The 16,933-nt window shown below is 40.2% G+C and overlaps 1 protein-coding gene across 7 annotated transcripts in view; it reads right to left on the bottom strand.

The window, feature by feature from the left end:
- Positions 1-16,933, bottom strand: part of ANKRD29 (ankyrin repeat domain 29) — a 53,838-nt gene that overhangs the window by 18,044 nt on the left and 18,861 nt on the right. For 4 of the 7 annotated variants that reach the window (XM_060173588.1, XM_007528188.3, XM_060173591.1 and 1 more), the window contains 3 exons: positions 13,844-13,942; positions 8,245-8,343; positions 2,690-2,788 (listed from right to left, as the gene is read on the bottom strand). In XM_060173588.1, the coding sequence (XP_060029571.1) occupies positions 2,690-2,788; positions 8,245-8,343; positions 13,844-13,942 (297 nt within the window). The remainder of the gene's footprint in view (positions 1-2,689; positions 2,789-8,244; positions 8,344-13,843; positions 13,943-16,933) is intronic. The other 3 variants (XM_060173590.1, XM_060173593.1, XM_060173589.1) reach the window with 2 other exon arrangements.

The following is a 16,933-nucleotide window of genomic DNA, read 5'->3' on the forward strand; positions in this document are numbered from 1 at the left end:
GAGTTGGGCGGTAGTGCAGTGGGTTAAGCACACGTAGCACAAAGCGCAAAACCGGCGTAAGGAACCTGGCTCGAGCCCCCGACTCCCCACCTGCAGGGGAGTCACCTCACAAGTGGTGAAACAGTTCTGCAGATGTCTCTTTCTCTCCCCCTCTCTGTCTTCCCCTCCTTTCTCCATTTCTCTCTGTCCTATCCAACAACAAGGACATCGATAAGAATTACAACAATAAAACAAAAAGGGCAACAAAAGGGAATAAATAAATATTTAAAAAAATAAATAAAATCTTTAAAAAAATGTAAGACTCTTCTGAAATGACCAATGTGCCAGCTGAGATTTCAGGATAAATATCGTTTTCTAAATGCTCTATTTGTAGGATGTTCTAAGGTACAGTTCACATTAATGGAAACTTCTAATCAGATATTTTTTAAAATTGACCTTCTCACAACTGTGACAAAGCCAGCCAGTCAAGTCTGATAATCACTCTTACCATACTTTTAACATTGTTTTTTACTGAGAATAAAATTGGATAGACAGAGTTTATACTTCCAAAGAAGGCAGACTTGGATTAGTTTGACTCAGCTAGGTAGCCTTTTACTTATAAGGTGGTGGAGTTAGGATTTCTACAAAAAGAGGGAATTCCACTTTTGCCTTCTCCAAAACAATTCTTATTTATTAAAGCAACCTTTTCCTGAATAGTAGTATCTCCAGAGAGTGATTCTCACAAATTCCAAATAGTCATTATCAGATACAGTTCTTGGAAGTGCACATAGCTTGCTCCTTGACTTGAGGGTGGGGTTCTCCTACTTAGATTATTCACCCACTTTGACCAGGTCATCCTCACTCTTAACAAAGGAAAGACAGTTATGGTGTGTTGTGGCTCCCATGGCAAATCGGTTTGCTCTCCAACTTCATAATTTCAAGGCCATTATATGATTCAATTTCCTTGCAACATTTAAAATATAAATTGCTACATCAACTTGGTGTTTTGCAAACAGCACCTTGGGCACATGAATGCAACATATCTCATAAATAGGCTTTTAAAATTTCCTCAGAAGGATGTACAGATAGACTTGATAATCTCTTATTTCTGTTTTCAGAGTGGTGCCCACAATTATGGCCTCCAAATCCAATTTATGAAACCTAATTATATTTATTAATTTTGGTAGAACAAAGCTTCTGATTCAGAATGAAGTAGTAATTTCAAAATAAGAAAGCCCAACAAAAAATATTAAATTTCAGTGGTTGGAAGATAGTTTACCCAGCAGGGCATGTGCCTTGTCATATGTGCATCTTAAGTCAGAGCCTTGGCACTACAAGGGGGTGCCATGCATTGATGGGGTGGCTCTGGTCTTGTGGGGTCTCTCCCCCCTCATAAAGAATGAAAAAGTCATTCCAGGAGCAGTGAAATTACACAGGTTCAAGATCCTACATAAAAAGAAAGAAAGAAAACAAGACTTTAGGCTCAGAGCATAGACTTGAGATCACCAAGGGTGAGTGGACAAAGTGGAGGAGGATTAAATGGACTGTGGAGGAGGAATATTTGGCACTTTCTCTCAAGCACATGCAGTCTTGTAAACCAACATTTCCTCACTGAATTACTTTTCTTTTCCATTTTCAATTAATTATTGTTATTTTTTTTTTTTTTTGCCTCCAGGGTTAACACTGGGTCTTGGTGCCTAAATCCACTGCTTCTGGCGGCCAACTATTCTCATTGTTGTTGGATAGGACAGAGAGAAATTGAGAGAGGAGGGGAAGATAGAGAGCGGGAAAGATAGGCCCCTACAGATGTGCTTCACCACTTGTGAAGTGACCCCCCCACCGGGACCTTGAGCCAGGTCCTTTTGCTTTGTTCCATGTGCACTTAACCCGTTGTGCTACCACCCACCCCCACCCCCAGTAAGTTACTTCTAAGTAATATCACTCTGATTTAAAATGTTTTTGTCAAAAACTAATCTATGCAGGAATGATTCCTCTAGACACAAGCTAGTTACAATTCCTTGCATGGGGTTCTCCCACCCCATAACATCAAGTTCTGTTTTGTCTTTTTTTTTTGTCTCCAGGGTTATTGCTGGGGCTTGGCCTGCACCAGGAGCCCACTGCTCCTGGAGGCTGTTTTTTCCCTTTTTGTTGCTCTTGTTGTTTTATAGTTGTTGTGGTTATTATTATTGTTGTTACTGATGTCATCATTGTTGGATAGGACAGAGAGAAATTGAGAGAAGAGGGGAAGACAGAGATGGGGAGAGAAAGATAGATACCTTCAGACCTGCTTCACCAATTGTGAAGTGAATTCCCTACAGGTGGGGAGCTGGGGGCTGGAACTGGCATCCTTGCATAGGTCCTTGTGCTTTGCACCACCTGAGTTTAACCAGCTGCACTACTGCCCACCCTCCAAATTCTTCTATTTTAAGGATTAATTAATTTGATTTGCCAGGTGTGAACTTCACTAGTAAATGAAATCACAACATCAAAATAGTTGTGAAAAATGAAGTGCAGAACCTACAAATGACTCTGAATGACTTCTTAGTCTACTTCTGTTACTTCAGTGCAGCCATGATCTATTTGAACAAAGGGTAGCAGAGTGTATACTTGACCTTAGACACCAAATACCCAGATTTTAGATAGTGAAAGGTGCTGGCAGCTTGGTAGTCATGGTGAGCCCTGCCCTCCTGCTCCTGCATGCAGACATTACCTGCCTTGGCTGGTTGACTTTTGCTCCAGAAGACAACAATAATCGAATAACATCCAAGTAACCACCTTGGGCAGCTAGGAAGAGTGCAGTGGCTCCATCCTGAGAGATACCAGATTAAAAATGTGCAAAATGATTCTCCTCATTCATTTTAAAAGGAGTTAGATTAGCAATACATTCGACACAAGTTCACATAGTTCTGAATCACCCATTAAATCAAGCTGGAAGGTTAAGTTCAGAATAGCTCAATAAACTATAACACATGCAGCGACTGTTCTCACTGCAAAATCTTGCTCAAAAGCCAAGACACACCCAATTGGCAGCAGCACCTAAGTTTTCCAGAAAGCCTGCCATCATGTTTCTTGACTGCACTGACTCCTTTCTTAGTAGCAGCCTTCTGCTTTTGTCACATGAGTTCGGAGTCATTCCCTTTTTAATTGGATTCAAAATGCATACATTTAATATGCTTCTTCAGTTTAATACTTTTATCAGTTAGGAACTGTTACTAAAAATTAAAGGAAGAACATTAATTTAAAAAAAACAACCCTCCAAGCCCAATATGTGTGCTTTTGTGAATTAGGAGTAAAAAATGTTTATTTTTAATTTAGTTTTTAATTTTTTTTATTGCCACCAGGGTTATCAACAGGTATTGGTGTCAGTACACCACTCTCAGTAGCCATTTTTCTCCCCCCTTTCTTTTATTTGACAGGACGGAGAGAAATTGAGAGGGGTGAGGAAGACAGAGAAAAGTGCTTTATCACTCAAGAAAGCTCCTTCCCTGCAGGTGGGGTGCAGAGGCTTAAGTGCAGGCCCTTGCACATGGTAAGTAACATGTGCACTCAAGTAGGTGGCTGGATGCCAAAAATATTCTTTTAATTCAATCTTTCTTACCTCCTTTCTCTTATTTACTCTTTATCCATGACCCATCAACATGTCATTTTTTAAAAGTTTTAAAACACAAGATGTTTTCAGCATCACTGCCTTAGAAAGAATATCAGAAGCATTTGCTCTCTGCCAACCCAGTAAACAGCAAACATCTATAAACACAACTAGATAATCCTCATGAAAGCGAAAAGCAGGTGCTTACTTGCCAATTTTCTGTTTAACTGGATCTCTATGTCTTCTCTTGACGACATGTTATGAGGTAATTCCAGCAAATATACTCATTAGCTGAGAGCCCAAGTCCTTTCCAGATGCCCCCAGATGTCATACAGACAGCAATTACAGCTTCATTATTTTTATACCTCAGTGAAAACTCCCAGCATATCCTAATGGAAAACACCTAGCCAACCTGATTAATTACTACCCTTGCCATTAGGGAAATACAAAGCAGCTTTCCCAGCAAGTCCAAGCAGGTAGAGGGTGCTGGCTTTCCAGTAGGTGTCAGCTGAGTGGCTGGACTCCCCTTGAGGCAATCATTAAAAAATTAATCACTCTGCACATATTTTTAAGCAGGTGTTTGATATGGTGATAACATTTTCAGCTATTCCCTACTGTGTTGTCCTGCAAGGTCTTAGCAGCTGGTGACCCTCAGGAATTTTCTAAGATGAATATTCAATGTACTGAAAATTGTATCATGTATGTCAAATTTCTTTTTTTGATTTCAATGTATTTCTTATTGTGTGTGTGTGTGTGAGAGAGGGAGACAGGAACCTGATCTGTCATTTGTGTTCAATTTGTGTTTGTCTTATTAATATTATCTTTTGCCTCCAGGGTTATTGCTGGGGCTCAGTGCCTGCACCATGAATCCACTGCTCCTGGAGGCCATTTTTGTTTTAGCTCCCTTTGTTGCCCTTGTTGTTGTAGCCTTGTTGTGGTCATTATTGTTGGTATTGATGTCATTCGTTGTTGGATAGGACAGAGAGAAATGGAGAGTGGAGGGGAAGACAAAGAGGGGGAGAGAAAGAGAGACACCTGCTTTACCGCCTGTGAAGCGACTCCCCTGCAGGTAGGGAGCCGGGGGCTTGAACTGGGATCCTGATGATGGCCCTTGCACTTGGTGCCACATGCGCTTAACCCACTGCACTACCACTCGACCCCCATCTTTTTGTTTTAATGTGGTGCCAGGGTCTCACGCATGCAGGGCATACACTCTACTGCTGAGCCGTTTCCCTGGTCCCTACACATTTCAGCTCCTAGAAGTTTCCAGGGACCACTGACCAGGATGACCCATATTTCAACTGTCTTTAACAGAAATATTTGTATTGAGACTGGCACAGCAAAGGTTAAAGGTAAGTGGGGGCACTCTGGTATATGAGGAGTGGGATCTCCCCAAATTCTGTTTCTCAGATTATGTGCCTTATGTCATCTAGTAGTTCAAAGACTATACTCACAGTCAATTTGAATTGCTGACTATTAATGACAATGTTATGAAAATAACACCTGGTTTTTCCCTTTCCAAAGGCTTGGGTGCTTCCTAACTTTTTTTTGCCTCCAGGGCTGTTGTCGGGGCTCAGTGCCTGCACTACAAATCTTCACTGCTCCTGGAGGCCATTTTTCCCATTTTGTTGCCCTTGCTGTTGTTGGATAGGTCAGAGAGAAATGGAGAGAGGAGGGGAAGACAGAGAGGGGGAGAGACTGACAAACACCTGCAAACCTGCTTCACTGCCTGTGAAACAATCTCCCTGCAGGTGGAGAGTTGGAGGCTTGATCTGGGATCCTTAGGCTGGTTCTTGCACTTCGCACCATGTGTGCTCAACCCAGTGTGCTACTGCTGGGCCCAGTTGCTTCCTAATGAACCCACATATGCTAACACAAACTCTGAGGTATATTTCACCCTACATGCAGCCAAGTAGCCTTCGACCTGTGCTTCTTAGACTTGCCCATGTGAGAGTCACCTATTACCCAGTGGTACTCTCAGAGATTTTGACTTAGCTGGACTAGGGTGGCCCTGCTTAAAGGTGCTCAGAGTTCCCTGGTGATTCTCCTAGTGGATAGCCAGAACAGAGAACCACCCCTTTAAACCACTACCAAGTGGATCAGCCATTCAGTGGGTAGTGCTTAAGTAAGGACAGTTGCTTTATACTTCAAAGAGGTCTGTGACTTCTCAGGATTAACTGCATATGCTCTAGAAAAGGTTTCAGATGGAAAACCCACACCTACACACCTCATTAAACATCATTGTAACTGTAATACTATAGGCAGAAGAGTTAATGGGTAGTTGTAGGGTAGTCTAAAACATGATTCCTAGGTAACTGGAAATGATAATTCTTTCATCTTTTAAATTTTTTCCTCCAGTGCTGGGGCTTGGTGCGAGCACTATGAATCCACTGCTCCTGGTGGCCACTTTTTCTTCCTTCCTTCCTTCCTTTCTTCCTTCCTTCCTTCCTTCCTTCCTTCCTTCCTTCCTTCCTTCCTTTCTTTCTTTCTTTCTCATATAGGACAGACAGACATTGAGAGAGGAGGAGATACAGAGGGAGAAAGATAGACACCTTCACTGGTCTGGGTGGTACAGTGGATAAAACACTGACCTCAAGCATGAGACCCTGAGTTCAATCCCCAACAGCACATGTACCAGAGTGATGTCTGGTTCTTTCTCTTTTCCTATGTTACTCATAAATAATTAAATAAAATAAAATAGAAAGATAGACACCTTCAGAAATGCTTCACATATGTGAAGCACCCCCACTGCAGGTGGGGAACAGGGGCTTGAACCCAGGTCCTTGTGCATGGTACTATGTGCGCCGCCTCTCGGCCCCTCATCTTTTAGTATACAATTCTGCCAAGTCACTGCATCGCCTCACATTTAATTTTTTCGTATAAAACTGGAATAACAATGCCATAAGTACTAAGGGATTATACTAGAAATCAATGGAAATAGTCATTGGGTATTGCATTCATTGTCAACTAGCTACACTATCAATGGCCACTTGTCAAAGTGCAAAGGTATGACGTACTTCACAGATCTTCAGCCACCAGTCTCACTTCTCTTCCAGATGAGCTCATTTTCTCCACTTTTGTGCTCTTCCTCTCAAATAACTTGCAACAGAATTGATTTGGGTTTTCAACAAGCTTATATGTGAGCCTTGTGATACAAATAAGCACAGATCACATGACTTTTGAAGATCTTAATTACATAGTTTTATGAGATATCTCATGTACAAGGGACTTAAAAGGGTAGAGCAAAGGTGGGAAAATGATTATGTGCTTTCTATGGAGAAAAAAACTTATCTAGTTGTCTATGGATCTTTTTTCTTGATGCCACAGAATCCTATTGCTCATTACAGTACTTATTATTACTGTTTCATAATTTAATACTGTTTTTACAAAATTATAATATCTCAGGGGTATAATTTCATACTTACACTTGGTGTGTATAAGTCACCAAAGTTCTATTTGGTACTGCTATACCCTTCGCCAAAGTTTGTACCCTCACAGCCATAACCAACACAGTTTTCACAAAGTTCAAGAGACCACTTGGTTACCTTTTAATATTTTTGAAGTTGGCATTTCTAATCTTTTTAAAAAAAAATTAATATTTATTTATTTCCTTTTGTTGCCCTTGTTGTTTTATTGTTGTTGGATAGGACAGACAGAAATGGAGAGAGGAGGGGAAGACAGAGAGGGGGAGAGAAAGATAGACACCTGTAGACCTGCTTCACCGCCTGTGAAGCAATTCCCCTGCAGGTAGGGGAGCCAGGGGCTTGAACCGGGATCCTTGAGCTGGTCCTTACGCTTTGTGCTACGTGTGCTTAACCCACTGCACTACCACCCAACTCCCCTCTACTCTTTTTTTAAATTAAATTAATTAATTTATTCCCTTTTGTTGCCCTTGTTGCTTTATTGTTGTTGTAGCTACTATTGTTGTTGTTGTTGTTGGATAGGACAGAGAGAAATGGAGAGAGGAGGGGAAGACAGAGAGGGGGAGAGAAAGATAGACACCTGCAGACCAGCTTCACTGTCTGTGAAGCGACTCCTCTGCAGGTGGAGAGCCGGGGGCTCGAACTGGGATCCTGATGATGGCCCTTGCACTTGGTGCCACATGCGCTTAACCTGCTGCGCTACCGCCCGACTCCCTGAAGTTGGCATTGTTATCACCTGAATTTACACCATAATGGTATGTGTGCTAGAGGAATGAGCAAATGTCTTTTAAAAATATTTATTAAGCGTACGTGGTGCGAAGTGCAAGGACCGGCATAAAAATCCCAGTTTGAGCCCCCCACTCCCCACCTGCAGGGGAGTTGCTTCACAGGTGGTGAAGTGTGTCTGCAGGTGTCTATCTTTCTCTCCCCTTGTCTCCATTTCTTTCTGTCCTATCCAACAATGAAGACATCAATAACAACAATAATAACTACAACAACAATAAAAAACAAGGGCAACAAAAGGGAAAATAAATAAATACAAAAAATTATTTATCATAGAGACAGAGAAGTTGAAAGGGAGGGGAGAGACAGAGAGTAAGAGAGACAGACACCTCCAGCACTGTTTCACCACTTGTGAACTTTCTTCCCACAGATGGGGACTGGGGGATTGAACCAGGTCTTTGCAAGGTGTAATGTATGTGCTCAACCAGATGTGCCACTGCACAAATCTCTAAAGCCTTTTTGAAATACACTCACATAGAGCTGGTCATGGATGTTGGCTCCGTGCTTCAGCAAGGTGTCCACCACCTGCATGTGCCCATACTGACTGGCAGCTAGCAGTGCAGTACCCCCATCCTACAGACAAGAAAAGTATAAACTATTATAAACACTGTAGACACATACTGCTTATATAGTGAGGGCTCTGGAAAAAGAATTTCCCCACGGATAACAATAAACTCTTTGTTCCACTCTTATTCCTTTTACTTTTTCCTTATAATCATGACAGAGTTCATCTTACGGACATCACTATGTTGTACACTTGGATGACTTGCTTGAGATGTATTATAGTTGTTTGACTAGACCATTGTGATAATTTAGAATTTGCTCAGGTCAAATTCAGAATCACTATTTGCCCTCTTAACAAGGAAAGTCTGTACCAATTGGTTGTCTGGGAATTACCAGAAAGGTCTCCTGTGGCTTCTGGCCAAAGCTTACTTTGACAAATGCTGGCTTTCCCCTGTGGTCCTACCCACAAGAAAATTAAGCTGGTTTTATGGGGGTAATCCTATGAGACCATTGCCTTCACAGGACAAGAGCCACAGCTATTAAAAGAGTGGATGGGGCTGGGTGGTGGTGCACCTGGTTGAACGCACATGTTACAGTGCACAAGGACCCAGGTTTGAGCCCCTAGTCCCCACCTGCAGGGGAATGCTTTGCAAGTGATGAAGCAATGTTGCAGGTGTCTCCTGTCTCTCCTTATCTATAACCCCCTTCCCTCTCAATTTCTGGATGTTTCTATCCAGTAAATAAAATAAAGATAATAAAAAAAGAGTGGCACAACATATTCTGTGGGGCTCTTACTATTCTACTTGGCATTTTCCTTTGAAAGTATGCCAGTCATTCTAGATCTCTTTAAAGTGTGGGCCCTAGAACTAAGCAGAGTTCTATAAAGTAGATGTGGTCTGATGTGGAATGGGACATTCTTTTATTCCATCTTCTTGTCTTTTATCTCTGTGGCCTAAATTAGAATTTGCTTTTATGCCAACCACATTACACTACTGACTCACTAAGTTTGTGGTCAACTGAAATCTTTAATGGTTTTTCCCAGGTGCTGCAGCTATAGCAATATCCTGTCTCATCTAGAACTGTTGTGGAGTTTGTTGGGCTCTATGAATTGATATATGAATATCTGAGATAACTGTAAATACTGTAAGAACATGTAATCTAGTTCTAAAATACAAATCATAAACATAAGGCAGTATGATTTCCAAATGTGAACATGGAGTATTTATTTTCAAAATGTCTATTTCTTTTTTTTTTTTTTAACATTTATTTATTCTCTTTTGTTGTCCTTGTTGTTTTATTGATGTCATCGTTGTTGGATTGAACAGAGAGAAATGGAGAGAGGAGGGGAAGACAGAGAGGGGGAGAGAAAGATAGACACTTGCAGACTGGCTTCACCGCCTGTGAAGCAATTCCCCTGCAGGCAGGGAGCCGGGGGCTCGAACTGGGATCCTTATTTCAGGTCCTTGTGCTTTGAGCCACCTGTGTTTAACCCGCTGCGCTACTGCCCGACTCCCTAAAATGTCTATTTCTTATTAGAGTCTGACTCACCTGGGTTTGGGGTGAGGCCCAGAAGTTGACCTTTACACTGGCCACGTGACTACAATGTGCACGGGGTCTCGTTTACAGAAACACTGCACTGGAGCTCTTGTTTTCATGTGCTGGTAAAGTGCGGGGGTGGGCACACAGATGACTGAAACTTCAATGAGGAATTTAAGGGCTGTGCTTTATGAAAGCTCCTTTGAATATATTGTGAAGGGTGGGAGTGGAGGAAACGGACTTGTGTGTTGAAGCAGTTGGGGTTTCCAAGTTTTTCCAAGCAGTCATGTTTCCAAGTTTTGTTCTGTCAGTTTCCCCAGTTCTTTGCCTCATGAGGTATGAGAATAGGTAAAATGTTACTGTTGTCTAAAAGCTGATATTTTTTTATTATTTCCTTAGATTTCTTTGCTGTTGTTGCTGTTACAGCTGGGGCTTCACAAGCAGAGATAGAGAGAGACCAGTGCACTGGATATTCCTCCAGTGTCACAGTGCTCCTCTGTGATGGACCAAGGCTCAGTGCTACTGTCTGTGCATGGCATGAGAGCACACTCTCACATGAGCTAGCTCACTGGTATCATACCTCCTATTTTTCATTTCATTTTCCCCCTCACAAGAGTATATTTCCACATTTGCCCAAGATATGTATCAGTACATTTCACCTTCAACTAAACCTTCACCTTATTCTACCACAGACACTTGCCCTGCCAGCCCCCCAGTTCAGTTGGTGTTACTTTCCTCCCCCTCTATGTCCCCAAATCTGTTGCAATAGGTTGCATTCCACTGTCTCTTCCTTTTCAAAACATATATTTGGGGGGACATATTTAAGGACAGTGAGAACAACTGTCAGGATGTAGTCAGTTTTGATGATGACAAAACTATATTAAAATTCCAAAGCTTTATTTGTTTTCCATTTTTATTGGGTAGGACAGATCCTTTCACTTTGTACTATGTGGTTCAATGAGGTATGCCAACCTGGACCCTGACCACATTTTTTTGAGATCTACAACAGTGATTAAAGGTAGTGACGTAGACACTACCTTCATGGCTTTCTCTCTTTCTAATTAAAAAAATAGGTTGTAAAATTTGTAGGATTATAGGGTATAGTTCCACACCACACCCACCACCAAAGTTCTGTGTTCCCACCCTCTCATCTCCCAAAAATAACCACCATAGTTTTCATAAGTCTCAGAAACAGTTTGCTTGCTTTTTCTTTTTTTTTGAAAGTTTATATGCATAAATCCTCTAGATTCTGCATATGAGTGAAACCATGTGGTAGTTGTTCTTCATCTCTGCTTAATTTGCTAGGCATAATCACTTCCATTTCCATCCATCTTGGCCCAAAGACACAACATCACCCTTTTTGACTGCTGAGTAATATTCAGTGGAATATATGTCTCATATTTTAGACAGTCATCTGTCGTGCACTTAGACTGCTTCCACTCTTTGGCCACAATGAATAATTCTGCTACAAATATGGGGTATATATGCCCGTTTGGATAAGTGTTTGTGTAGCCTTTGGGTAAATACCCAAGAGTGGTACTGCATGGTCATATGGTGATTTCATTTTTATTTAAAGACCCTCCATATCATCTTCCAAAGGGGCTGATAAGTCTGCATTCCCACCTGCAGCACAGAAGAATCCCTTTTTCTCTAGAGCCCTCGCCGACATCTGTTGTTTCCTGTTTTGTTGGTGAAGGCTATTCTCACAGGTGGGAGGTGGAATCTCAGTGTTTTTTTTTTTTTTTTTAGCTTTTTTATTATCTTTATTTATTTATTGGATAAAGACAGCAAGAAATTGAAAGGGAAGTGGGTGATAGAGAAGGAGAGAAACAAAGAGACACCTGCAACACTGCTTCACCACTTGCAAAGCTTTTCCCCTAAGGTGGAAACTGGAGGCTTGAACCCAGGTCCTTGTACAGTGTAACATGTGTGCTCAACTAGGTGCGCCACCACCAGGATCCCTCAGTGTAGGTTTTACTGGCTTTTGTCTTATAATAAGTAATATGGAGCATTTTTTCATATGGCTGTAGGCCATATATATCTGTTATTTAGAGAACTGCCTGTTTAGTTCTTTGTCTCACTTTTTACTGGTTTTTCTTATTCTTTCTTTTTTTTTTTTTTCTTGTTAGGCTATACCAGTTCTTTCTAAATGTTTGATGTATGGTGTGTAAAATATTCCCACCCACTTTCTGAGTTGCTTGGTTATCTTTGGGTAGTTTGCTTTTGATGTATAAAAGCTTCTTAATTGGTAGGGTTGGATGGTAGCGCAGCAGGTTAAGAGCAGGTGGCACAAAGCGCAAGGACCAGCATAAGGATCCTGGTTTGTGCCCCACCGGGTCCCCACCTACAGGGGAGTAGCTTCACAAGCAGTGAGGCAGGTCTGCAGGTGTCTATCTTTCTGTCCCCCTCTCTGTCTTCCCCTCCTCTCTCCACTTCTCTCTGTCCTATCCAACAATGATGACAACAATAATAACTACAACAAAAAAAAAACAAGGGCAACAAAAGGGAAAAATAAATAATAAAAAAACTTCTTAATTTGATATTGTCCTACTTATTTACTCGTTTTCATTTCACACGCCACTAGACTTGAGTCTCCAAATCTGTCTTTGGTGTTAAGATCCTACAGTATTTTACCAATATTTTCTGTAAGTTTTATTTAGAGTTTCTGGTCTAATGTCTAGATCTTTAATCAGTTTTGCTCTAGTTTTGATGCATGATGCCAATGCTTTGGCATTCACTCTTCCCATGGAAAGCTCTGAGACACCTGCAGTTGACCTAATGGAAACTTGTGGAACTGTTCCCTTTGGGTCCCATGTTCCATGGATTTCTGCGACAGCACAAATTGGCTCCATGTACAAAGGCTTCAAAACCAAACTAGCATCAACTTGTTAGCCAGGAAGGCTAAGGGCATCACATGATCACACGTGATTATCGTGACTTGGTTTAGAGCTCAGTTTGTAGAATGTTAACTATTTAGTTATATTTTCTATTTTTGGTTGTTACTTTTATAATAATAGAAAATAATGAATAAATATTAATGTATTTGTACATAGCTATTTTGGATTACAGTACATTATATTTAGCGTATTTAGAAGCATATATGTTTTTACATCAGGTTTCAGGAAAGAAACCTACATGCAATCACATTTACTTAATAATATTTTTAAAGCTTTATTATTATTATTATTTTTAGTGCCTGGGGTAGACCACAGGACCTCACAGATGTGAAGTATGCTCTCTACCATTGAACTACATCCTTGGCAAAATAATATTTTAACAGTAAAAAAAATCAGAAATTCCCTTTATACCAAAATGGCACATGCAATGGAATGTGAAAAGCTACATGTTTCCAACTGGGGCAAATAGTTATGTTTACACCAGAAATAGGCTGACAATTGCAAAACTGTTCTGGCAGTTCAAATTCTCCTACTATAAGTGGTTATCATGCAAAATCATATTATGAACACAAAACTAGTTTTTCTCATCTGTATGTCAAATGTGAAGAATCAGTGACTCCTTTGCTGGGAGGACCACTGTTCCTTGCCTGAATATATAGACTGCAATTATACATTATATGCCTCAGTGAGGACATCTCAGGAATGAAGTGTCTGCCAAATCTCCCTTTGTGAAAACCCCTCAGATTTACTAAGACCAGAAATCCCTACTCTAGTATTGAAATTTACCTTGAAAGGGAAAAAGCACACCAAAACATGGCAAGTTCTAAAGCACCAGCTACTCTATCAATCCTGAGAAGAAAATTTAGTGTCTCAGAGAAGAAAGCTACCAAGGCAAAAATATACATAATTCTCCATCACACCCCTGGTTGTTAGACCAGAATAAAAAAAATGGCACATTTCAGATTGAATCTAAAGAACTGTCCCTGAACTACCACAAGTAAGTTTGTGAAATGTGCCTTAGGTTTGACAATCTTATAAAAAGAGAAGTGCCAATCTATATTATGGGAGAGGAGAAATAAATTCTCAGAATTGCTGAAATTCTTTAACAGGGTAGAAAGTCAAGAGAGTCTTCTTACTTTGGTCCTAAATTCAGTAGATGCTCCAAATTCAAAGAGAAATCTCACAACATCATTATGGCCTTGTTGGGCAGCAAAGAACAGGGCTGTTGTACCTGACTGGGAGAGAGAGAAGTAGAGATGGAGAGAGGGAGAGAGAAAGAGACACTGGTTTAAAAAGAAAATTTTGTTACATTACATATGATTTGTGCATCTGAAAACAAAATCAAAATAAGATAATGTTGTATAGCAACAAAACAATACCCTTGTATCCTAGCCCAAGATAGGGCTACATTTGAATAAATTCAATTCCTAGTACTCAGAGAAGAGACTTGAATGATGGATTCTCAAAAGATATGTGCTTATTCTAATTTGGGGAACTTGTGAATATGACCTTATATGGCAAAATATGTGATTAAAGTTAGGGTTAGGATAGTGGTTTAATAATGATTGACAAGATTGAGGCATAAGAGGGATAAAATTCCATACAGTTCCTACCACCAGAGTTCCATATCCCCTCTCCTCCATTGGAAGCTTCCCTATTCTTTATCCCTATGGGAATATGGACCAAAGATCTATGGGTGCAGTAGGTGGGAGGTCTGGCTTCTGTAATTGCTCTGAGACACAGTTTTTAGCATCCTCTTTTCAGGAAGTTTTACAAGTCTGTGTAAAGATCAGAAACCAAATCATTGTATAATATAAGCATAATCACCATATTATAAAGACACTCCTAACTTCAGTGGTTTCTAAATGATAGAGCCTACCAGGAATTATTCCTTTGCACCATGTGTGCTTAACCAGTTGTGCTACTGCCTAGCAGGAATTATTCCTAGAGGCCTTTGTATTCATTAAAAGAATGGACTGACTTTTCAGTGTATTTTTATATAGCTGTTTGAGTCCATTGTTAGGCATATGTACTATTTAAAAAGTTTATTAGTGACTTATTGATTTACAAAATTATAAGACAACAGGGGTATAGTATAATTCCATACAGTTTTCATCACCAGAGAACTACCCCCACTAACCCATTCACTGGTAGCTACAGCAGTTCTCTTAAGGTTCCAGATATGGGTTGACTGTTATTTGGGCATATATATATATATATACTATTAATCAAGGTGAACATAATACTGTTGCTGGTTCTCTAGAGTGATGGTCTTTTAGGATCATTAGGTTCCAGTTTGTTTCTCTAGAAAGTTCAGTGTGTCTAGGTAGGCCAGACAACAGTTAAAGGTACTTTTTCAGGAAATAAGTATAGACACTCCCTGATGTACACTGGCTCTGCTTAAGATCCTGGAGCTGGACTGATATTTTACTCTGATAGTGAGCTCCTTTGTCGTGTGTGCAATTCAGGTTTGAGCCCTGCCCCCACTGCACTGAAGGATGCTTCAGGGATGTGGAGTCTTGGTCTCTCTCTCCCCCTCCACCCCTCCTTCCCTCTATAAAAAAGATTTTGAGGGATAGAGAGGTAGCTCACCCAGTGAGCTCTAAACCACTAAGAAGCACCATGCACAGGAGATGCTGTGGTAACTCTTCTTTATCTTTCTCTCTCCCTCTCTGTCTCTATCTTAAATTAGAAGAGAAAAAGAGTCTACTGGGAGCAGTGAAGCTATGCAGGCATGAAACTCTGGCATATCCTCTTCCTTCCAAAAATTACTTTAAAAATATTTATTTATTTATTCCCTTTTTTGCCCTTGTTTTTTTTTATTGTTGTAGTTATTGTTGTTGTTATTGATGTCTTCGTTGTTGGATAGGACAGAGAGAAATCAAGAGAGGAGGGGACGACAGAGGGGGAATAGAAAGACAGATGCCTGCAGACTGCCTTCATTGCCTGTGAAGTGACTCCCCTGCAGGTGGGGAGCCGGAGGCTTGAACCGGTATCCTTTGAACCGGTATCCTTACGCTGGTCCTTACACTTTGCTCCACTTGTGCTTAACTCACTGTGCTACCGCCTGACTCCCCCTCCAAATAATTTTGGACTTTAAAATATTTAAAAGTGAATTAAAATAGCTCATCATAAAGAAAGTTCTAAAGCAGTACACATTCAGCAGAGTGAAATTTGAATCAGGACATCTAGCTTTTCCTTTCAGTACAGTATTCAGTAAGCAGTACGAGAGGCATGTACAAACTATTGTATTTTACTGTCAAATGTAAACCATTAATCCTCCGATAAAGAAATTAAAAAAGCAATATAAGACAGTCAATATTTTGTTGTAAAACAGGCTTTGTGTTAGATGATTTTGCCCAACAGTGGGCTAGTGTGTTTCAAGCACTTGTAAACTAAGTTAGGTTGAGATATTATGCTGAGAAGGCACAGTAATTACAGAAGCCAGACCTTCTACCTTCTGCACTCCATAAAGATCCTTGGTCTGTATTCCCAGAAGGATAAATAATAAGGAGCCTTTAATGGAGGGGAAAGGATATGGCATTCTGGTGGTGGGAAATGTATGGAATTGTACCCCTGTTATCCCATAATTTTGTAGCTTAATAATACATTATTAATGTATTAAATGAATGTTTGATTTATGATATTTTAAACTTATAATGGATTTACTGGGTGCATAACTCCATAGTAAGTTGAAGGTAAACTCTATTCTGATATTGCAAAATAGATCACTAAGGAGTCAAGGTAGAAAGTGCACTATAAAAGTAAGCTCTGGAAAACTCTTTTTCTGTTTCAAAAACAAGTGAGATGCAGTTGGGCCTGTATTTTGGCTTAGCCTCATACAAGAGTACTGTGGTCTTAGAAAATTCAGAAGACCACCAGGGGCCACATACACCCTCATTCGAGCTACAGAAGTTATATCAACTTGAACACATAGCATGCTCAATTCACAGTAGCCAAACCATAAGTTCATGGAATTTTTATCTCCAAAAACGTTAGTGAAGCAATTTGGAACTGGATATATATAAAATCACATACAAATGGAAATAAAACAACTGTCTCTCTTCTAGTTTTTTTTTTTTTAGTTATTTTAAGAGGTTTTTTTTTTTGTTCATAGTTCACTTGGTTTTAAAGATAAAGGTTTTTTTTGAATGAGCATATGTGAATCATACTGTTTTTGTTAAGAGAAAATGTGTTTTCTTTAAAGTTAGAGCCAAACTCCAAAT

The sequence above is a fragment of the Erinaceus europaeus genome, chromosome 15, assembly GCF_950295315.1.
Source record: "Erinaceus europaeus chromosome 15, mEriEur2.1, whole genome shotgun sequence".
NCBI lineage: Eukaryota > Metazoa > Chordata > Mammalia > Eulipotyphla > Erinaceidae > Erinaceus > Erinaceus europaeus.